This window comes from Schistosoma haematobium, chromosome ZW, assembly GCF_000699445.3.
Source record: "Schistosoma haematobium chromosome ZW, whole genome shotgun sequence".
In the NCBI taxonomy this organism is placed as follows: Eukaryota; Metazoa; Platyhelminthes; class Trematoda; order Strigeidida; family Schistosomatidae; genus Schistosoma; species Schistosoma haematobium.
Window position 1 is genome coordinate 86310726 of NC_067195.1, and position 25339 is coordinate 86336064.

The window sequence follows — 25339 nt, forward strand, 5'->3', positions numbered from 1 at the left end:
GTGTTGAAAAACCCCGATTCCAAACCAATGCTCCACATGGGATTCAGAATTCTGAAGGGACAAATGGTGTATGAACCAATCGTTTGTCACCGGCTACCATGTGACTGCATCTTCTTACGATGCTGCACTGCCTTGTGGATCAGACCATTAGGTCAAAGGTTTCGAATGTGTCCCTCTAAGAAAACTACCTTCTTCGGTTTAGGCACCCGGGAAGTATCCTAGTTTTTACACAAATCGAATGATTTATGTGGTGCATATCTATTTGTTGCCTGCTTGTATCATTATTTATGTATTTAAATAAATTATATACAGATAAACGAGAAAATCAACACTGACCTCATAGGACATGGTAACTTTTAAAATGGCCTTCAATGCAGTTTTGCTTTCTTTGATATTTAGTTTAGTTGACATATTTAAGTGTCAAATGTTACTGAATTGAATGTTTGATTACGACAGTATTATCTTAAACATTCATTTCAGTTAAGTTAGTTTACTTCATCATATTTTACAAATTACGATTTTTATTTAGGTAGTAACTAGGTAGCCTTAACGAATCTTCACTTATCATATGTTGCAAGCACATGTTGAGAATAGTTCTAAGCATAATTTATGGGCATATTTATTCAGTGTAGAAATAAAGCTTCCTGAAGATTTTTGATTTTCTTGCTCTGCATCCTCGTTTGATAAGCATTGGGAAGCGTTTCAGTCAGTCTTTGGCAACGTTGAAGGTGTGTGTTCGTCGGTTCAAGTTAGCATGTCATATCACCAAAGCTGGATGAAATTATCAAGACGAATTCTACAGAAATGAAAGTAGCATCAGTATACGTAGTATAATGAAGAAATAAGCTTAGACAAAATTATTCGAGAAAGAACGAATCTTGGAATAAATATCGTAAGATAGTTTAAGAACTTAGGATCTACGGGATGGCAGAGATTGAATGATTATGAGACATGTCATGAGACATATGAAACCATTGATTGCAATTATCATGCAGTATGCAGTCAAATAATCTGTATATGCCAATATCACTCAAACCAACTGTCAGTAGCTTCATGAACTAATTATGTGCCTTCTTATGGCTACCCTAGCTTTCTTCCAACTTACTTCTACTCGAGTCAACTTCACGCATTGAAGTAGACAGTAGCTGAACATACGCTACGCGCGTTCCTAAATCCTCGGTCAATGAAGATTCTTGTGTGTGGGCGAGGAAAACAGTGACTTACCTAGTAAGACTAGTAGATAGTCTGACAGGTATTAAATGTGTTATATATTTTCCTACCCCTTGTTATTATTGCCACTTTCGGTTGTTGACTTTGAAATATGCTCAAGTTATAGTCAGGTCAGTCACGTGTTCTTGATCCTAGCTGTGTTGAAGTCCTGCAGAATGGACACTAGGAGGGTATCTATGGTGTATGCTACTTATTTTAACAGATATAAGTAGTATGCAATATCAATCGGAAGTGGAATAAGTGTAGAAGATTGGATCGAAGAGGACAGAAAAGGGAAACACATAGGAATGAAAATGACAACCGGACTAGAAGATTAAAGAAGTACGTACAGGACATCTGAAAGACGATGCGCAAATAATGTATTTAATGTATGATTTTCATACATCTACATGATGAGACGATCAGATGCAAACCGAATGATAAATGGGAAATACAGACAAGTGAATACTATTAATCGAAATTTGACTTAAATTTCCGAGGAAACAGATATATGGTACTGGCTAAAAATTTAGGTAAGCACTTTAAAAGATATTTATCTGTAGTTATGAATGACTTAATTATATATTTTTGATTCGATTACCTAATTACACGTTCCTACTCACTCTTGGTACGCCAGCTCAAGTATCTGGTTTGTGCATCTATGTAGTAAGAGTACGTATCAGTATCAGACTAAGACAACAGCAGAACGCAACATACACTCAGTTAGTCAGGTTCATAGACACAGACACACTACAAATCATCACAGCAAAAATAACTTGATTATTCCTATTCAGTCAGTCAGCTACAACGTAGGACCAGGCACATATATGCATCGGTCCAAGTTGCCATACCTCATTAGCACAACAACATGAACACCAAATTCATAGAAGTAGTTAATTTAGTGGTTATAATAAATAAAAGGAGGATTACATATAAGGACATAGTACAGGAAGAAAGAACTAGTTTGTAGAAAGAAAGTTATGAAGTGATTTTAATCTCATAGTTTAAGGGAAGACAGAGAGTGTATACACCCACACCATTGTGATCGATTCTGAACCATGTCACACAGAGTTTCCAATCATTGGGTACGATAGTCACGCGGACCCCAACCAAGTTGTTTGCATCTCCTAACATGACTAAGATTAGAAGTTAGTGACTTCAAGCACTGATGCCACGTTTTGTTTTGACTGCCCCTAACTTTCTTCCCACCGTCTCCAACATTAGTCTGCATTGCGCGTCATCGTAATCGGTGTTTAGGCATACGCAACACGTGGCCCAACCATCTCAGTCAATGAAGATTCACAACCTCATCAACTGATCTACCATCATTCCCTAATACCCGATTATTCCTATTAAGGTGAGTCAAATCATGTATTACAAATATAGAAACTGACAATATGAAAAAGGATTTAGACCATAAAAGTAAATGGGTGTATTTTCTACAATAAAAACCAATACAGCACTATACAAAAACAAGAAAAGGAGATTGTTCAATTAATTAGAATCCGTTCAAAGATTCTAACTTAATGGTTGAATTACTCATGAAATGAATCATGGACTATACATTCGAAATGGATAAGCTACTTCAAAAGAAAACAAAGTCTCAGCACAAAAAAAACATATGATGAAGAATTAAAAAGCGGAGGATATAAAATTGCAATCAAGGAAGTGGATTAAAACACTGAATAAATAGGCAAATATTTAGGATTAGGAGTAAATTACAAAAGAGAAACATTAGATTTTAGATATACAAGCGTCATTACCACGCTACTGAATATTGATTAGTAGTATAATGAAATACATAAAAAAAAGGAAGGGTAGACAAGTCGAAGCCTAAAACCAGTTCAACTATAAATATTATTTCATTAAAACTGATTCATTGTCAGGATTCAACAAAAGTGTAATTAAAGTTTCAAATAATTTCAAACGAGATGAATTATTCGTCTTCAATGTTTCAATAAATGCATAATTGTTTATGACATCAACATTACCATTATTCTTAGGATCAACATTGTATATTTGCTTTTCTAATAAATACGGATCATATTCAAAGTGAACACCACTTAAAATACCACAACCATTCCCTAATTTCGAACCAATAATAGCCGGTTTTCCATTATCCGAGCTGGAAAAAAAATGTATATACATATACATATACAGGATCAAACTGGACGGGTTGAGTTATTACCTATTCCGGTCGGGAATGGATCAAATAATGAACTAAATCAATTATTCGCCACAGATATATCTCATTTCTAGTACCATTAAAATCAAGGAGCATTACACGTACACTTCGTTCCAATATGAGATTCATCAGTTCTTACTGACGACGCTATCAGTGATCAAGCCAGAGGATTTAAATTCTTGTGACGAATCCCTAGCTACTGGAACCATCAAGTTAACATGCACAGGAGCATTGATTTCAGCTTTGCATGATCATTATTATTTAAAAGGACTCATTGTTATAGAATAAAACTAGAGGTTTTTTAATGATATCAATTAGCAACTATAGTAAATTACCGTGTGATATAGCTCTGACTAGATTGGGGATTTCTTTAATCTTAGTATTGTGATGATATACATATATATCTTGAAATACGTTGAGTAATACCTCGAGTTAACTGACAGTTTCAACAATAAAATCACATTCACTAGAAGAGAGTTTGATATGTCTACATCTGATAGGAACATGGTCAAATTACAGCTCCAGTGATTTTATCATCTTTATTTATTATCATATCAAATTTTACGACTCCGCAATGAACTAAATTTTATTCTGTGAATGTTCGTGAAACTAATCAGCAGTTCAAACTAAGTTGAATATGGTGTTTTAGCTTTCAATTCAATAGTTGGACAATAAATATTTTTGAATTATTAAACCGGCGAGATTATGATTTATGAATGAACCAATCAGATTTACCAGAACAGGATTTTGATTTTGGCGCGAAATCAATTCATTCATTTGTCTAAATAGAGTTTCGGCAATATAGCTGATTTCAGTTCGTGATGAAAACCCTAAATCTAATTCTTAATCCAAACTATCCACTGTAGATATTAATACTAATTTCTCAAACTGGTTTATAATCCTCATTTAGCCATAGTATGTAGGCCAACATTTGCAAGGTTTCTTTAGCGTCGCCCCAAGGTCGACCATAAATAACAGTCTCACCATCAAACCTATTTATCAGTTAATTTTTTACTATTTAGAGTAGAATACTGAATACGATTTATTCACTAGTTTGTCATTTAATTTATCAATATACAAAACAATCCGTGTCGGGTAGAGACAGGTATCTATTTCAGTACAATGGAAGATGGTCACGCAATTTCGTGGATTGGTTGAGACATTAACAACGTTGGATGCCGACTCAGTAGTCTAGAGGCTAAGTGTTCGCGCACGAGACTGAATGCCCTGGGTTCGAACCCCTCTCGCGGGATCGTGGATACGCACTGATGAGGAGTCCCACAATATGATTAAATGGCCTTCCAGTGCTTCCAGGTTATCAATGAGGGTCTAACATCAATCAGTTCATGATCTCAATCAAAATATATTCACATACTATGTATATAAAACTTGTGAATCCTCCCAATTAATAGATTCAAATGTACATCCTCCATTATAATATACAGTAGCTGTTTGTGGTATTAAATTTTTTGGTACAGCTTGAATAGAAACTGCATAACTCCCATTTTCACTGTTATATTGAAAACCAGGGAAAACTGGACCTGATCCAATACCTAGAATTTATTAAGAAGAAAAAAAATTATATTGTAGGATGTTGATTTGGCGGGACTATAATTTACGGACGAACTAATCAGATACAAGACAACAGATCTCGGATTTTGACACGATATTCACTTATCCATTTGGACAAATAGAGTCTTAGCATAATAGCTGATGTCAGTTCGTGATGAAAAACCCTAAATCTGATTCTTAACCTTAACCATCAACTGTGAATCATAATTCTAATTCCTCACACTTGTTTATGACCCTCATTTGGTCTCTATTACTAGGTGGGCACTCTTAAGATTACTTTGCTGTCTCTCAAAGGTCGTCCATAAATTATAGTCCCACCCTTGATTTCACTAAGTTTATATTATTTAGATTTGAATAGTTTAATTTACAACAAGCTTTAATTATCTAACTCCAATTCATTTTTATTATACAATATTGTTCAGATTTAGATTTCTTTGATTATCATTGATATTCTTATGACTTCGACTTGATTGTAATTAATTTCATCGTGTTATGACATAATGAGCAAACGTGGTATGAGCTACTTATATCCACATAAGTAGTATATAACTATTATCAGAAATAGAATGTATTTTAGTAGAAGATCGATAAAGAAAGAACGGGAACAGAAAGTAATTGATATGAAAATACGTGAACAATGAAAACTGAGACGATGGATTGATGTTTTGCAAATTAACTAGTTACTGTGTGGTTCTCAGATTTTGGTGAGATGTTCTGTAATTTTGTGTTCAAATACATTCGGTTGGCTCCATTCGTGTTCTTTGTTCACTACACTAATGCACATTTATCTCAGGCTCTACGTTGATTCTGGCTGACTGACTGACATCAGCAAGAACTTAAATATTGAAACAAATTAATAGAATTTCTGTACAAACGACCGACAGTTTGATGTTTCAATATAAAATCTAATTGGCTGTTATAAATAGGTGTCTTGTCATTTTTTTCCACATTCATCTTTCTTATCTTCTTCTCTTCTAATCTGATATTTTATGTTATAAACTTATCAACAACTGCATACTTAATCGCAAAAATCATCAAACTAATCATCTTAACCCATGTGTCAACAGACTGTTTTAGTGGCTCTATATATGACTCCGATTAGATCGGACGATGATAATTGTTATCGAAATATACCAGCTCCCAATCATCGTATATAGCGTTAGGGAATAACGGAATAAAAATAAGTCAAATACGCATATTTCATACAATCATTGATCTGAACAGAAAATCACGGAAGCGAGGAGAGAGAGAAGTGAAATGGATAGGAGAAGATGAGTGAGCCCACTTGATTTAATTAAGCGTGACTTGAGATTTATAGTCAAACAAAAATAAGTTGCAGACACATCATGAATAGGTTAACTAACTATCACACGTACGACCATATAAAAACAGTCAAGGTTGTAGTGGCTTTGTTTCGTGAATCAATCACCTTTGTAACCGTTATTACATAAATCTTAACGGTGCTTGAAATCAGAAGACAATAAAGAAGCGGCAACTACAGTTTATTGGTGGATAGGACAAATGACAAAGCTATGAGCACATCAAGCAAATCTGAAGCAGAGAGGTCAATATGTGTGAGTAAGCGAATACAGAGGAGAGTTTATAGTCTAGTCGAATCAAGGCGCTGCTAGGCAAATCAAAAGCAATTAACAGGAATCGAGTACATAGATACATGGAGAAAAGAATGAATCATTAAGGGATATTTAAGCTATTAACACTTTAGCTCGAGTCTGTCATATGATAAAGCGTACACGTTTATACAGATATGTTAGTGATCATAATAGTGCGAAGAATTAGACGGGTTGTTACGGTCTGATTATCATTGTCTGTTAAGTTAACAAAAGGACTTGACCATGATGATGACAAGGTGCAGATATGTGCTGATGATGTCGTTCAGAAGAACAATGAAAGCTCCACGATCAAATCATCCGGCTCAGAGAACAAAATTTCATCAAAATAATCCTAAATTGCTACAACTGAAGAATCGAAGAATTATTGAGGATTCGGTTCATTCTACAATGAAAATTTTAGGTTTATGCACTTTATTTGCTGAGTGCGTTTGAACTATTCATTTATTTATAAAAGCACATAACCATTGATACAAGGAGGCAACAAATAGATATGCGCCACATAAATCAATCGATTTGTGTAAAAACTAGGATACTTCCCGGGTGCCTAAACCGAAGAAGGTAGTTTTCTTAGAGGGACACATTCGAAACCTTTGACCTAATGGTCTGATCCACAAGGCAGTGCAGCATCGTAAGAAGATGCAGTCACATGGTAGCCGGTGACAAACGATTGATTCATACGTTATTTGTTCTTTCAAGATTCCAAATCCCATGTGGAGCATTGGTTTGGAATCGGGGTTTTTCAACACCCCTAGGTGGACTCTCTGTATCCACCAAGCCGGTTAAAGCGCCGTACATTAGCTTCTCGTCCTCTGAATTTCGTAAACAACAGTAATGCCACGAGAAGGCAGTGAGTAGGACTTCTCTGACAGTGGTTGTATACGTGTGACCATGTGCGAGCTGATTCTCCCCACTCTCGGCCGTACCAGGGCATTTGGGTGCTGACAACTTTTAAGACTAGTAACAAGAACAATGCCCACAATTTACAAAATTTACAAAAAAAATTATTTACCTGCAACTTACAGTTTTAGTTACTTCATAAGATAGGGGTAATCTTCAATCAGTGTCATGATTGAGTCAAGAATGCAAAAACAATGACAAATACTAGATGGGTTTTGTGGATATTATAGCAATTTCAATGGTTAATATCATGAGTCAGTTGAAGCTAGACCACCATGGAAAACCTGGAAACACTGGACGGCCGTTTCGTTTTTTATTGTGAGACTCCTCAGCAGTAAGCATCCACTCATGATCTTAACCATTGAAATAACAAATACAACTAACAAATTAACTAATACCAATAAGATATATATATAGAACAACAAACCTTGAAATAATTTGATATATCTTTCACCATACACTTCAAGTGGACCATTCATATCGAAACAGCAATAATCACAAGCGAAATAAGCACCAGCACAAATACCAAGATATCTACCCATATTTTCTTTAATATAATTATGTATATTCAAACAACCAGATAATTGTAATGAGTTTAAATAGCCTAAATCATAACCACCACCAAAACATAATAAATTTGATTGTATATTTTGATTATTTATTATTGTACTATTTATTTCTTCAATTTTATATAAAGGTGTTAAATATTGAAATGCATTTTTCAAATGAATGTAACATCGTTCTGAAGTACCAAGATCTTTATAAATTTGTATTTGTTTATGAACCATAATGAAATGTTGAATTGAAATGAATCTAAATATAAAAAAATAATAATGAATAGAAAATATTAGAAAGGGTTTTTTGTGGAGATTTTAGTAATTTCGGCCATTTCGTCCTAGTATGGGACTCCTCAGCAGTGCGCAGGTCTGTTGTGAGATATCAGCTCACTGAAGACAATGGTGACGGTGGCGCAATTTCGTGGATTGGTTGAAGTTAGACATTAACACTGTTAGATGCCGACTCAGAGGCCTAATAGTTAGGCGATCGCGCGCGAGACTGATAGGTCCTGGGTTCGAATCTCAAGGGGAGGGCGGGATCGTGGATGCAATTTTCTGAGGAGTCCCATATTAGGATGAAACGGCCGTCGAGTGCTCCCAGGTTTTCTATAGTGGTCTAGCTTCAATTGAATCATGATTTAAACTATCGGAATAGAAAATAATTATTAATTATCTCTACTTGGCAAAATTTATCTTTAATATGCTTTCATTAATTCCTTATTATGGAATAAGCTATAAAGGGAGAATGAGAGAGTGAGTGTGGATAAGGTAGTAAGTGAGTGAGTGGACAACCAACGATAACAAGGAATGTTGATCGATTGAATTTTGTATGTGGTGTATGCTACTTATATCGATATAAGTAGTAATATGACGTTAGTCGTAAACAGAAGGTCTGGCAGGGGAGAGACAAGAGAATCGAACAGTAAAGAATAGAAACAGAATGTAATTTGTATGAAAATGCAAGAACAATGATGTCTGAGTCATTTTGAGAAAACTGATGGACATCTTACAAATTAAGCATTTACTTGATGATTGTTAGATTTTATTAACAAGTGCTGTAATGTTGTGTCAAATACATTCGATTGTTCCCCACTGGTGTTTTTGTTCACTACAGTATTGTAATGTACGAAATTGACTACAAATAGTAGTATTATTTCTCGTAAAAATTTTATATCTAATCTAAATATAAACAATCACAAGACATAATCTAGTCTGTGTTTAGGAAGAACATTTTTTAGGATGATAATTCCACTCTTTATGTACAAATTTAAGTTACCGTAGATGATAGTGAAAGAGATTACAACATACGATTTTCTGTGGATTAGTTCAACAACATTAGAGATTATCCGGTGAGACTATAATTTATGGATGAGTGACGCCGAACTGACCTTGAGAGTGTCCACCTAGTAACCAGGACCAAATGAAGGTTATAAACCAGTGTGAGGTATTAGAATTATGATTTACATTTAATGATTAAGGTTAGGAATTAGATTTAGGGTTTTTATCATGAACTAAAATTAGCTAAAATGTCAAAACTCTATTTAGCCAAATGAATGAATGAATGTCGCGCCAAAATTCGAGACCTGTTATCTTATACGTGATTGGTTCGTCCATAAATTATCGTCATTCCGATTATTCTTTAAGGTTGTTCTGATCACACAGATGTATTGATAGAAATCTGAAATGTACAAATTTCCACTTCACTAACTTATAACCTAAACTGTTGATTCATAATCCATTAAGACCGCTTTCTATCACTAGTAGTAGTATCATAAATCGAGAGTTATAAAATATAACTCACTATATTATCATAATAATCATAAGACCAAATGATTATAAATATAACTTGTTAGTGCTCAACAGTTGAAGATAGAAATGTCCAACTACACAAAATATAAGAAACTATTTCATTGTACTAACTAATTGCTTAGTAGACGTGAAAATGAACCCTTCTTCCGATCTAATCTAGTTCTCGATCGAACAAACGGATGTATCACATGATCAAATGTCTAGTACAAGTAGTTTGGACAGTACAATTCTTTTGTTATATATGATCATAGTTGTTAGATACTGAGGTATGGCAACTTAGACTGATACATATATGCGCCTGGTCCTACGTTATAGCTGACTGACTAACTGAATACCGAGAAACTCAACGAAAGAAATGTTTTGTATGATTATAATTTCCAATCATTCTTTAATTAGCATCATTTCAAGATAAGAATGAATTTGAAACTAATAACTTTAAAGAAATGAAGGATTCAGTGACCGACTTGTGTTTAGTTCTTATTTCTGATAAAACTGTATCGGTCGTGTTATAAAATGTTATCATCAAAATCAAACGATAGTCTATATTAAATAAGAACTTTCGTCTAAATTTGAACGAATATAGTTTCAAAATATTTGGGCGCCGAGTTGATGTGAGACCTTAAAGAGGAAGAATGTATTTGAGATTTTAATCTCAGCGAATGAATTTGAAGCGAATTCAACGTTTCACTTGGCAATCTGGTCCAAGCTTTTTCAAGGAAATATAATCAAACATTAAAATTATCGATTCGAACCCAAGAACGAACACTTAACGTCTAGACCAGAGCCGGCATCCAACGATGTTAATGTCTAACTTCAATCAAACCACGAAATTGCGCCACCATTCACCATTTTCTTCAGTGTGTTACTATCTCACAACAGAGCCAATGGAACTACACTAGTTACTGCTTCTCACTAGAACTTCATGAGTCCCAAACTAGGAAGAAACTGCCCTTCAGTGCTTCCAGGTTTTCCATAGTGCTCTAGCCTTGATTAACTCATAAATTTAACGATAAAATTCCAATTATCTTAATATTTCAAAGTAACATTTGGAAATTTTATGTAGTTGAATACAAGAATACAATGAATTTATTTCATTCTTCAGACATATTGTGATTTGTATTTTCTTACTTTTCGATAAATGGTCTTAATTACTTTTTTCTGATTAGCGTTTTTTAGCAATTTAGTTTTCTACGGGATGGGATCGCTAACCCCATGCCCAACCCTCCTCCTCTATCTGGGTTTTTGACAGGCAGTAGCCCCAGAGGGGCTGCAGACGGCCGCCTATGCTCAATTGGGAGTAATAGGCGTAAGTGAGTAAGTAACTTTTCGATAAGTTAAAAGTGAATTTGTTGTTGTCCATTTATTCAGTTATAAAATTTAAATAATTATATCATTATACTACTAATATAAATCTCTGATCATTTCATTAAAACAGCTAAGGAACAAATCTCTCTCTCAAATGAATGATTATCCTTACTTCAGACTGATAACCCTCATATTTTGACTATACTATCGATGGTAGACAGATCAGTAAAAGAATATAACAAGAGAAACTAATCAAGTAAGTTGTGCCAAAACTAATAACTGTTAATTCAAACATCATTCACAATTAAATAACTGTCAATCGAGAGGTGATTCATGTAACTTCACCTACTGACATATCTTAATTAGGATGAAAGGCGTCTCGTTTCATTTCATAGAGCAAGCTGGCATTAAATATATTTCAATTCGGTAAACTAATAATAAAACATAATGAATCAAAATGTTTTACGTCTGAATAGATAGTTCCAACTAGTAATCATATCACTTTATATCACCAGAACGTATTGAATGAGTAATGCTGATGCTACCAATAAAGGAGAACTGAGCAGAAATGATAGGATTATTGATATTCATTAAACGAGCGATCTTTAAAAAACTCAGAATTCATTCTATCTATCCTATCATAAAAGATGCGAAAAAGCACAATATCGTACAAATTAGTTCTTTTCTTCGTCTAAATCTATGTGAATACTAATCTATTGACCAAAAGTTGGGACAAACATTCGCCTATATCAATGTATCTGTACAGAGGTTCTACTGAGAGTAAGTTAAATAACAGAGAGTTATACAACAAAAGTCTAAATAGTTTAATAAAATACAGTTACATAACAAAATCTTAAAGATGTAAGCTTCTTAGTTCAAAGCAATTAATTGTGAATGGGAATCAATCAGAAAAAAAACTGAAAACTACTTGATATTTAGGTCACTTTCAATGAGTTTAACGAACAAAATTTTCCTATAACTATTCCAGTCGATCAACACTAAGAATTTGAGTGACTTATGTACAGAATGAGGTTTTGAATCTACACGGATAACAAATAGATGCATACATAGTGAACTATGATGATACTTGATAGTTTAACAGTATATAACCGCTTATTAAACCATTTATTTTAGACGATAACAAACAGTAAGATATACAATTGTGAACTATCAAATCTTCAGTAGCATATTTGAATACAATCTAACTAATCATTCATATTATTCTGAAGAGTCCCATTCTAAAACGAAACGGTCATCCAATGCTTCTAGGCTTCCCATAATGATCTAGCTTCAATTAAGTCATGAATTCAATTATTTAATTTCGGATTAATCAACAAAAATTCAACTAAGAAAAAAAAACTAATCCATAAATGCCTAAACATATCAGATCAGATACCAACTAATTTGATGCATTTAATTTTGATTTGTGACATAAAAAATGAGTGTTTAAAATACCTTTCAACTACGAGCCTCCAAATGCCCTGGTACAGCTGAGAGTGGGGAGAGTCAGCTCACACTCTCGAAATGCTCTCACATGGCCACGCGTATACGGCAACTGCCAGAAGTCCTACTAACTGCATTCTCGTGTTTACCAAATTGAGGAGACAAAAAGCGAAACTCCGGCGCTTTAACTAGGCTGGCGGTCACTGAGAGCTCACCTAGGGGGGTTAGAAAACCCTGATTCCAAACCACTGGTGAACATGGGCTCAAGTACCCTGAAGGAACAAGTAGCGTATGAACCTATTATTGGTTACCGACTACCATGTGAATGCATCTCCTTACGTTGCTCCACTGCCCTGTGGATTAGACCTTTAGGTCGAAGGTTCTGGGTGTGGACCCCTAAGAAAACTATGTCTCTGTTTGGGCACCCAAGCACTATTGCAGCCCTTACAAGAATCGGCAACAAATAGATATGCACCACATAAATCATTCGATTTTAATGTTGGCTGAGATACTGCTCGTGTGCCCGAACCGAAGAAGGTGGTTTTCTTAGTTGACCACACTCACAACCTTCGACCTAAAGGTTTGTTCCACGAGGCAGTGGAGCATCGTAAACAGATGCAGTCCCATGGTAGTCGGTGACCAACAATAGGTTCATACGCGATTTGTTCCTTCAGGATACTGTAGCCCATGTGCAGCATAATGATAAACATATCAACACACTCATTGAATTTAAACAAAAGCGTTCAAACAATAAACTATAATGAATAAAATGCCATTTATTGAAGTATGTATATATATTCATGTAAATATACAAGATTAATATACAGTTGTCAATAGAAAACAAATATAAACTAAGCATGAGATGATAATGATGATGAAAATTAATTAACTAAGAAATAACACATTTCCTATCTTCTATCAATCGTTCGTAAATGAACACAAATTCATTGAAGGACAAAAACAGGAATAAACGATAGATAATCATAATGAACAACAAAGAGAAAAAAGAAAGAGGGTGAAATATATTTGAAATCAATGATGATAGGGTTATCAATGGTTACCATGCAATAAAACCTAAATAGATAATAATGAAATGAATTAAGTAAACAATGATTAACATTGAGTAATTGGATTAGATTTTGATGTTATATCATTATTTATAGTATTTGTTGTTTTTATTGATGCTTGTGCTGTTTTCTCTGCAATTGCATCTAATAATGGTTGACGTTTATGACGATAACGAACAGCTAAATTTCTTAATTCTGTTTCTAAATCATTTGTTAATGATATAAGTAATTGTTCTAATTCTGTATAAGATAAACGACTTAAAGAACCTGGTTCATTAGTTAATCCATTTGTATAAAGACCAGATTGTTGAATAGCACGAGAAAATGGTGCAAATGGTCTTTGGATAAATGGTGGAGCATGACCAATACCACCGCCTATATTCATATTATTATTTATATCATTTGATTGTTGTTCACAACTAAAAATGAACATAGAAAGAATGTATAAATTAACTGAATCAAATTACTGGAAATAACAGTGAAATATGTATATTCTAACTATATTACTTATGAGTAATTGGACATGTATTGAACAATTTTCTTGATGGCAATTCATTATTTGTTCGGAAACAGTTCACATTAATATGGGTCCGAGGAAGAGTGTGAAAAACGGCAATCATCAAAAGTCAAAATATTAATACATGTGATAATTGAAAGACGGAATAACATTTTTAATCGTATGAAATATGTTCAATTTACATTACATTTTCACTGAAAATACAGAGTCTATAACCTTTATATTTTCAGTCACCTGAAACTGTCTAACAAATTCGTGATCTGTTAGCAATTTAGTACACAAAAACATCCCTTTCAATAGATTATATCCTAGTTGTTCGAAATGGACATTGAGATAACATGACTAGGGCAATAATAATAACAATTTACTACCGAATTCGAAAGATTGCAGTATTCATTGAAAGTAGACCCTTAACCATATATATTTAGAAAAATACGTTTTTAATTGATCTTAAGGCAAAGGGGCAGAGTGTAAATCGAACATATTTCATACTATCAAAAAATATTATCCCCCCTTTCAATTATTACATGTATTAATATTTGCTCTTTTAATGGTAGTCCTTATTAGCGTACGCTCTTTTTCACTCGTCCTCTTGATAGTCACCCTTTGGTATGAATAGCATTGGAAACACCTCTGTTATTGGTTATTCGTTAATCGACTTAATAATTGTTCGACAAAATTTTTCATTACGGATTCACAACATCTAGAAAACTTTTGATAGTTGAGCACTTATGCATACTATAAAAATAATTCATTGCCAGCTTACAACATAGTCATTAGGAAAAGATGCTCGAAGTGGATAGGATATACATAACGAGAACCACCAAACTGAACAATGAGCCAAGCCACAACTTGGAATTCTGAAGGGAAACGAAAAAGAAGAAGGCCAGAGAACACACTGTGTCGAGAATTGGAAGCAGAAATGAAAAGGATGGATAGCAACTGGAAAGAACTGGCGTAAGTAATTTACTTACTTACTTACTTACTTACGCCTGTTACTCCCTGTAAAGGAACATAGGCCGCTCACCAGCATTCTCCATCCAACCCTGTCCTGGGAAGTAAGTTAGAACTATTAAACTAATCAATTGGTGATATGGTTGTCCAAGTGATTATATTGCGATAAGCCTATGCGATACTATGAATGGATCTGTTAAATGAAGTTAGAAACTGAAGATTCCATTAGTTCCTTTATCATAAGCTAACCAATGGTAAATCAGGTGAAATAGCACTCAGAATTGCGTTAAATTTTGCAGATGTTTTGTATAATTAGAGCTAAACAATGATATTTACTACATTTTCAGGGGTTCGACGGAATTCACTAGTGATAGCATATATATATATATATATATATATATATATATATATATCCCGCAGAAAACAACCTTGCTAAAATACGCTAACCACAATAAACGATTCAAACCACTTAAAATCTGTCCTGCAAGTTGAAGGGTCTTCATTCAGAAGAACTATGACGCCTCATGATGAAAGCTGAACGTCCGAACAATATAGGAGACCAGAAGGACCAGTCAAGTAGCATCGGGAATGAGTAGATAAAACTCAAAGGTTCTTGGCGTCAACGAAACCCATTGGATCCAAGCTGGATAAAGAAGAATACATTCGGGAGAGATGCTGTTCTACTCTAGGTACGTAGAAGAAACTGTTCCACACACTCAGGGATGTGCTCTGATGCTGTCCAAAGAAACACGAAAAGCATTCATCGGATGGGAATCTTATGGACCCAGAATTATTAAAGCATCTTTCGAAACAAAGAATGGTAGAATCACAATCAATGTTATCCAATGTTATACACCCAACAATCACAGAGATGAAGACGATAAAGACCAGTTTTACGAGAGGCTGCAAGCAATCATAGCGATGTGTCCATGAAATGACCTGACCATCCTGATGGAAGACTTAAACGACAAAGTCGGAGTGGAAAACATTGAATATGAAGATATCGTAGGACGACATGAACTGACTGAGAGAAGGGAACGAGAACGGTGAGATAGGAAAATTTGTGTGCATTCCACAAAATGGTTGTAGGCGGTATGACATTCCAACACAAATGCATACACAAAGCTACATAGATTTGACTGGATCACATTACACAGAACCAGATCGATCATATATGCGTCAGTAAAAAATTCAAAAGGTCAATGGAAGGCGTGAGAACCAACAAAGGAGCTGACATAGCTTTTGATCACCACCAACTAGTGGTCGTCAAAATGAAACTGAAGCTAAAGAAGCACTGGAAAACTGAAAAAGCGGCATTACAAAAGTTTAAAACAGCCTTCCCCCAAGACACTGACAAACTCAACCAGTTGAAGATAGCTATCAGCAACAGGTCCCAAGCCTTACAAGATATACTCAAAGAAGGAACTGATAAAGGGAACAACTGGAAAGGAATTAGAGAAGCACTAACTTCAACGTGTCAGGAGATACTCGTCCTCAAGAAGTACTATAACAATAGATTGATCTCTATCGAAACCCTTGACAAGATTCAAGAAAGGAAGAACAAGAATACAGCAATTAACAACAGCCAAACAAGAACAGAGAAAGTCAAGGCAAAGGCTGAATACACAGAGGCAAACAAGCAAGTGAAGAAGAGCATTAGAGCTGACAAGCAGAAATACATGAAAGAACTAGCAACGACAGCGGAAAAAGCTGAAATATCAAACAAATATATGACACAACGAAGAAACTGGTAGGGAAATATAGTAAACCAGAGAGACCAGTCAAGGACAAATAAGGCAAGCAAACACGGAAATTCAAGAACAGAGGAACAGATGGGTTGAATACTTCGAGGAACTGTTGAGTAGGCCAGCTCAACTGAATCCACCACACATTGAAGTAGCACACAGTCTTTTTCGTAGATGTCTCTCCACTAAAAGTTGAGGAAATCAGGATGGCCTTCAGACAAACCAAGAGCAGGAAAGCAGCAGGACCTGATAATGGGCCAGCTGAAGCACTGAAGCCGGACATTGAAGTAACTGCAAACATGGTTTACGTTCTATTCAGGAAGATTTGGGAGGAAGAACAAATGCCAAGAGATTGGAAAGAAGGACACTTTATCAAGATACCAAAGAATGGAGATCTGAGTAAATGTAAGAACCATAAAGACATCGCACTACTGTCAGTACCAGGAAACGTTTTGAACAAGGTATTGCTGAACCGGATGAAAGATTCAGTAGACACCCAGCTTCGGAATCAACAGGCTGGATTTCGTAAGGATCGGCCGTGCACGGACCATATCACCACACCACGGATCATCGTTCAACAATCAATTGAATGTAACTCGTCACCATACATCAACTTCCTTGATTATGAGAAAGCCTTTGACAGTGTGGTTAGGAGAAACTTATAGAACCTTCTTCGACACTACGGTGTGAGTAGCTGGAAAGATCGTCAACATCATTCGCAATTCATACGACGGACTACAGTGCGAAGTCGTCCATGGAGGATAGCTGACGGATGCGTTCCAAGAGAGTATCGGAGTCAGACAAGGCTACTTACTCCCCCCTTCCTCTTTCTTCTGATGGTTGACTGGATTATGAAGACCTCGACATCTGAGGGAAAGCATGGAATACAATGGACAGTTTGCATGTGGCTAGACGATTTTATCTGTCTCTTCTATCCCATACATACCAACAAATGCAGGTGAAGACAAATAGTGAGGCAGCAGTAGGCCTCAACATACACAAGAGAAAAACCGAGATTCTCAAATAGAACACAAAGAATATCAGTTCAATCTCACTTGATGGAGAAGCTATGGAACAGATGGAATCTTTCACGTACCTGTGCAGCATCATCGATGAACAAGAAGGATTAGATGCAGACGTAAAGGCAAGGATTGGCAAAGCAAGGACAGTATTTATAGAACTCATAACGACTGTCAACGGATATCAAAGTCAGGATCTTCAATACGAACGTCAAGACAGTTCTATTGTACGGAGGCGAAACTTGGAGAACTACCACAATCATCATCAAAACAGTAGAATTATTTATAAACAGTTGTCTACGCCAGATACTCACTGTCCGTTGGCCGAATACCATCAGTAACAGCCTACTATGGGAGAGAACAAACCAGCTTCCAGCTGAGGAGGAAATTAGGAAAAGTCGTTGGAAGTGGATAGGACACACATCATTCAGCCATACGAAATGAATGTGATTTTTTCTTGTCTGTGTTTAACGTTGATTGTTTGATGATATTTTGATCACTTTCAAGAGAATTTACTAATTTAAACCAATTTTATACTTTAAGATCCTGGACATAAGATACCATCAGACAGTATATAAGCGATCAAGACACTTATTGAATTTGTTCGAACTTCATTGAGTAGCATATTTGAGTGAAACTGGCAAACGATAAACAGTACAGTCTTGTTGTAAGTAAAGAGGTGTCGGCAATTAGTCAGTAAATTCCGATCCACACTAAAGATTAATAGAGCGTAATATTTTTCATTCCTTGATAATTGAGTAATAACCAATATATTTGTCTAGTTTTTAGTACTGATGTGGCGGATGTTACTCACAAGATGCCAACGCGTATTTTACTGGGCAACTGGCTAAAGACATTCACTAACTTGTTCGAAGGCTATATCGGGGTAATCCACACAAGACAAATATATGCCAAAAAAGTTTGGTCAACATTCAGTCCTGAATACTAAGAACGAGATGATTCAATGGTTTACTCGTGATCATATAAAAAGTGACTTACCCGATATTATTTACCATTTTTACGGCCTTATCAATTCTCCTAGTTAGTGTACCTTCAGTAGGCACAGCCGGTGGGAGAGCAGCGTCTAGTAATTCGAAAGCTTCACGTTGATCGCGTTCTGCATCATCTAGTCCATCTGACGAACCACCAGTTGTATCATGTACCACGACAGAACCACTATCTTCTTCACTTTCCCCGCCATCATTGACAACCATTGTATCAAGATTACCGGAAGATATATAGGCATTATTGACATTTGTTTCATCATCGTGATGACGTATAAAACTACCATTGTCATCGTCATCATCATCATCATCACCGTCATTATGATGATTTGTGCGATCTTCGTTTGAGCATAATGAAACTAAAGTTGCCGCACCATCAATATCCAAACTGATATTTTAAAGTAAGATTAAAGGAATAGTGATTAGTAAGACGATAAAATAATGTCTTTACTGAAAGTAAATTCACTGTCTTTCATTAAATATTCATATAGATAGGTGAAATATACGAAGCAATGATATGTAACACAATACAGAATTATAGTTTGATGAAATAATTATATTCCACAATCTTATTAAGTCGCTAAGGCATGGATTTCTTAATGTATGACCGGCATAATAACCAAACAGAGAAATACTAATAACTCTTATTTATTTGTTATTTATTTGAACACATAAATATCGGTACAAGAGGGCACCAAATAAATATGCGCCACACCATATTTGTGTGTGTGGGCTGTGATACTGCCCGGGTGCCCAGACCGAAGCAGGTGGTTTTCTTAGGGGGCCACACACCGAGCCCTTGACCTGAAAGTCTAACCCACAAGGCAGTGGAGCATCGTGAGGAGATGCAATCCCATGGTAGCCGGTGACCAACGATTGGTTCATACGCCATTTGTTCCCGCAGGATACTGGAGCCCATGTGCACCATTGGTTTGGAATCCAGTCAAAGCGCCGGACATTCGCTTTTCGTCCTCTCATTTTCGTAAACAACACCCCTGTCACGAGAAGGCAGTCAGTAGGACTTCTCTGGCAGAGGCTGCATACGCGTGGCCTTGTGAGAGCATTTCGAGAGGGAGAGAGGGTCCACCCCACTCTCGGCCATACCAGGGCATTTGGGGGCTGTATTTTTCCAAAGTGACCAAGACGGATACATGCAGGTGTGGATCATGGTCAAAAAAATAATTTGTTCACTTACTAATACAGTAGGTTATGAGAACATGTATTTCTCACTTACTATGTGGCATTGTAACAGAATGTTATTTGTTTGTTCTTGCTCTGTAAAGCATTAAGTAATTTATTAATTGTTTTGTTACAGTCATATCGTCAAAATATCTATAGTTCTAGAGAAAGTCTGTGACATCTGGAGTTTAACCATGTAAAACATAGAACAAATATAATCGACCATAATCGGTAATGGCCTGACAACATAGTTGCTTTGCAGTGATGTTATAAAATGATTTGTTCAAAAACTATTTTATCAGTGTACAAACACGCGCACATAAGCACATATAATCTGACTAAAAACCAGTCCAATCAAGTTGGTTATAGGCCCGACCGTTGTTGCTACCTTGACGTGGTGGTCGGGCTTGCCTATCGTGATGAAGCAACCGAGCTATACTGACTGGAACAATTGTTTCTCAAGGTCCTACCACGTCAGAAAGGTCGGTTGAAGAGCGGTAAGACTAAAAGCAACAAACCCAAGGTCCGAAGGCGAAGTCGTACTGCTGACTGTACAGAGGTGTGACAGCAGTAAGGTGTTTCCTTCAGACAACCAGCATGACAACGATGCTGCCTTCCCACAAGGAGGGGTGGAGTTAGAAAAGGTCGAGCCTAAAAATGCACACCTCGCCTTATCCCATGGATATCCGTCTCCGGCGGTAAGGTCTCAACAAGTACGGAGCTAACACAAAAATTACTCATAAAAAGGTCGAGTGTGACCGACCTCAAGCAGTTGTCCCTTGGGCATTGCGGTCACGCTCCCAGGTCATTAAGACCACCCTCTAATCCGCTTTCCTTTACAGGTACCTCCAGAAATGCCCTTCCACGGTGTGGGTAACCGGGAGTTGATAACCGCCCTCATACCTCTAACAGCACTCAAGACCACTTATTCATAGGTGGTTATAGGTATTTTGAAAGAACCAATTCAACGATATCATGTAGTCAATAACTAACCAATAATTAAGAATTGGGAATTACACACTTTGTGGTTGGAATTAGTGGGATAATCACGATGCAGAAAGTTGGAAATAATCGGTTGCCCGATTCGAAATTAGTACTGACGGTTTAAATGTATACATTCTTTATCCTTACTTGAGTGTTGAATTCCATTATGATCTCATACTTTTTTGCTTCATTACCTTACTTTTCGAATTGTATTCTCCTGTATTTAGTCTTTTTCACAATCACAACGCTATTATTACTTAAATCTCATTTGTTACACATCTCGTTAATTTTATTTAATGTAGCTGTTATGTCCGGACGAAGAATAAGTGGTTGATAACTGCTGGGATCTATTTATGGACTGTTATTATGTATATTCTTATTGTATAACTATTAAGTAACTATGTCATATCCATATTCATATTCTGTCTATTATAAGCTTCTATTTGTCCTATTGACTACTATTATACGATTTACTGTTCTTAAGTTATTTCCAGCTTGTTAGTTACAGTATCCCACAACCACAGCTACGTTTGGCCTGATCTTGTATAATTGTTATTTTCTACTTTATGGTATGATACGGTCTGATTTGTTTGTATACAAACTGTCTGAAATACACCATATATATAGCAGAGGACGATATTGGTGTTCTGAACTGAACCGGCTGGGTTAAACGAGAAGCTACTATTCCAGAGGACCAATAAGAACTCAGAGTTGACTCTAGGCTGCTCGTACTGGTTCATATGTCATTGATTTGGTCAATAAGTCGGTGTTCTAAATGGCAGTAATATCACGTGATATATTTGCAGGGTATGAGGACATAACTGTAGCAGCCTTAGCTGCTATACATTTTGTCTCTTTATCAATACTACAATCGTTTTCCCTAGTGGGTAATTTCGGAGTAAGAGGTTATGACCGATAGAATTCAGACGTGTCGGAAGCGATAGTAACTACTAAGAGCATTAGATGGCCGATCCTCTATGTCACAAATTGACTAAAATTAAAAACGTACACAAGATGCCAGCTCAATGGTCTAATAGCCAACAGCTCATTATGAGACTTGAGTTCGATACCTAGAGGTATTTTCGGTACACAGTGCTGAGTTCCATACTAAGACAAAACAGTTTTTCAGTGCTCCATGGTTTTCAAAGGTATTTCAACTAGAGTCAATTTGTGACAAAACTACATACAAAATAAACCAATTAACACAAAACCATATCATTATAAAAGAAACTGTTTATCAACACACACACACACACACACACACGGAAGATAACGAAACTCAAAGCAAACCATCATAAAGAATTATCTTACCCAGATTCATTATTATTATTACAGTTAATATTATTGTTCGCAGTTCGACTAGATGTTGAATTTGAACGAACCATTGTATGTAAATTATCATCATCATCTTGAGATAATTGATTTTGTTTAGATTTAACTTGATTTTCATCAATTTTATTCATTACTGAATGACGTCGTTTAACATCGGAAATCGGTGTATCAGGCGTAGATGTTTGTTGTTGTTGTTGTTGTTGTTGCTGTTGTTGTTGTTGTAGAAGACGTCTTTCTCTCGCTTCGTTGGCTTCATTAATTAGTTGTCTACAAAAGCAAATCAAGCAAGAAATATACATATAAATGGGTATATACATGTATATGATTTAATAGATACATAAATCCAGGTTATAAAAACGAATTTTAAGGGATAGCAATCTTATCCCTTTTAAAGTAACTAATATTTATGGCTATGAACTTGGTATACCTTCATTTCCTTTGTTCAAAACATTCATGAAAGTCCGCATAAGTCAGGCATTTTAGCTGCCTGATTACGTTTAGCAACCTATTTTTCAACCTCAAATGTTTTGCAAGAACCATGGACACGAACAATTTCGCCAAATTCAGCTGATTAGTCACCATCTGAACAAACAATCAGGAACCCTGAGAAACTTTCAATACCTTTCTCAACACGTAGAGGGTCGATGTTCTGATTGATTTTCACTAAAGCGTTGAATCCCCTTTTAAAGAGATCAATTCAAATGAACTATATTGATAGACAGCCTTTAATAATTCTTGGATTTTCTGAGCATTTGTAGGGACGGAAATCGGTGAACTCAAGGAAGCTCTAAGAAGCTCAGGAAGAGCAGAAGACATTCCAGAATTTCGATGTGTAGCTTCCCGATTGAAAAAATGCTAAAAACCACTGCATGCGGATTAGATGACTGTAATGATGATTTCGTTTTTACTAAAAACTGTAAATACCTGGGTGTTTTGTACCATATTTGACACCGATTGGAATAAGATTTCTTGTAACTCATCTTCTGTCTTCTATCTTGAGAGTTGGAGGGTTCTAGCGTTTCAGTGCTCGAGTTGTGCGCGGAATAGCAACAACTCAAGTTCTAGATCTAACAGTTTTTCTTAAGCTTAATAACAATTCTGTCCGCACATTTATTGAATAGGTGGATAGGTAGTATAATACTAAACATAAGTCGAATTCAACTCAATAAACTCGTAAGGTACCACACATTAAGTTAAAATATTTGATTTACAGTATATACGATACACTATCTATAGTTGACCAAACTAAGGTAGACTACACTTTACCCACGATGGAATATTATTTGAAATGCTAATCTTTTTCTCAAAAATGAACCGATCTGTATTCACATCTGGTTTGACTATAGGAAGGGTAGTGATTCACCTCGTTGACGTCACTCAACTTGAAAGCATTATTACTCTCCGTGAGCGAGTGACTGACGAAATTCCGGTGCGACCACGAGAAATCACCTATCACCTTCTGACAAACTCTGCCATGTACAACACAGGCGAGATATTAATCTATTGACTAAACAGCAGGGATATTGTGCAGCAGATCGCTCTGCATGACCGTTGAAAGTGGCTAAGCACGTATGTATTGTCAGTATGAGGTTGCGGAGATTGTTAAATTCCATTGAAATCACAAACAATCATTGAAAACCCAGGTGCTGAGTTCAATTTCCGGTTTTGGGGTCATGACTGAATACTTCTGGGGAGTTCCATGCTAGAACGAAACTTCAATCCAGTGCTTCTAGGTTTTCATTGGTTATCTAACTTAGGTTGGTTTGTGGTTTGAAATTGATTGAATGATGCTGAGTTAAAATGTAGGATTCCAGGTAAGAACTGAGACTACATTGATAAAAGCTCAAAAATTCATTGATCAAAGTAAAAATCTACTGCCACTCTCAAGTTAAAAGAAAATTTTGTAGCATCACAAGACCGCTGTACGTAGATTCATAATCATGATGAATATATACAATGAATTAGCATTGAAGTAAAGGAAGAAACCTATCGATTCATCGCAGAAGAGATAAAAATAATTCAAGAAAGAAAATTCTCTTTTCAGTATCATTCGATCAAGCTGTACAACCGTATTTATAATGAATTAAAATGTATCGGTTCAGAAGAAAAAAAATAGGAAGCTATTGCGTCATATAAAGAGCCATCGAAAACGTTTTCAAGTATTAAAAGAAATTACGTAGTGAACTAAACAGTTTATGTATGAAAGATAACTGTCAACTCGAAGAATATTAAGAATGTGCTGATAAATTGTTTGGAATTACCAATTATAGAAAAGGATTTACATAACTATTTAACGACTAATCAAAAAATTATTACGATATTTCGTAGAATAGACAATTGTTCACTTGGTAAATTATGAAAAACATAGTGATCAATTATAAGCAAAGATGGATAGTGGCCAGCAGTGGAATCCAGGACGCGCGTTCCGTCCTGTTTGGGACTCGTCATCTGGATGTACCTGCATCTCAGAGTTGATGTTCACTCTGGGACTCGAACTCAGTACCGTTCGCTTCAAACGCCATTACGTTATCCACTTAGCAACTGAGTCCTGATAGCCACTTGCTTGTGCAATGGGGTGAAGTTTAATTCACTTGATATTGTTTTACTTGAATCTTCCCATTGATGTTTTAGGACTGAAATTGATCAGTCTCTTATTGGCATATGTGCATACTGTGCGTATGCCTCGATATTGCCTTAATTTACAAGCATTGTATATAAGCTCCTGATTTGTGATCTATTTGAACCACTATGTTTGACTTCATGAATAACTTTGACAGATGGGTGAATGTAACCAGCGCTTACGAGAGGTTCAAAATTTTAGCTACTGATTAACTTTAGTAATCCTTATGATAACCAAACGGAGTAACGCTTGGAGATGCATTTCGAGAGAGACTGTGACCGATATAACCTGTTTCACAGGAGCAGGTGAA

General features: G+C 35.9%; 2 protein-coding genes across 3 annotated transcripts in view; both read right to left on the reverse strand.

Annotated features, from left to right (window-relative positions):
• Window positions 1–3066: 3066 nt before the first annotated feature.
• Window positions 3067–9318, reverse strand: BPL1 (biotin holocarboxylase synthetase; the record flags this gene model as incomplete). Its single annotated transcript, XM_035731124.2, has 3 exons — window positions 7922–9318; window positions 4770–4947; window positions 3067–3334 (listed from the first exon to the last, which is right to left on the reverse strand). The coding sequence occupies exons 1-3, from the start codon at window positions 8280–8282 to the stop codon at window positions 3067–3069; spliced, it is 807 nt and encodes a 268-aa protein (XP_035588547.1). The 5' UTR covers window positions 8283–9318.
• Window positions 9319–13379: 4061 nt separating this feature from the next.
• STK4 (Serine/threonine-protein kinase 4) overlaps window positions 13380–25339 on the reverse strand; it is a 91031-nt gene continuing 79071 nt past the window's right edge. For both annotated transcript variants that reach the window (XM_051212579.1, XM_051212578.1), the window contains 3 exons: window positions 22389–22676; window positions 18910–19302; window positions 13380–14094 (listed from right to left, as the gene is read on the reverse strand). Coding sequence is in view for 1 of the 2 variants with exons in the window: in XM_051212578.1 (XP_051072767.1) it covers window positions 13722–14094; window positions 18910–19302; window positions 22389–22676 (1054 nt within the window). In the remaining variant the exon portion in view is untranslated. The remainder of the gene's footprint in view (window positions 14095–18909; window positions 19303–22388; window positions 22677–25339) is intronic.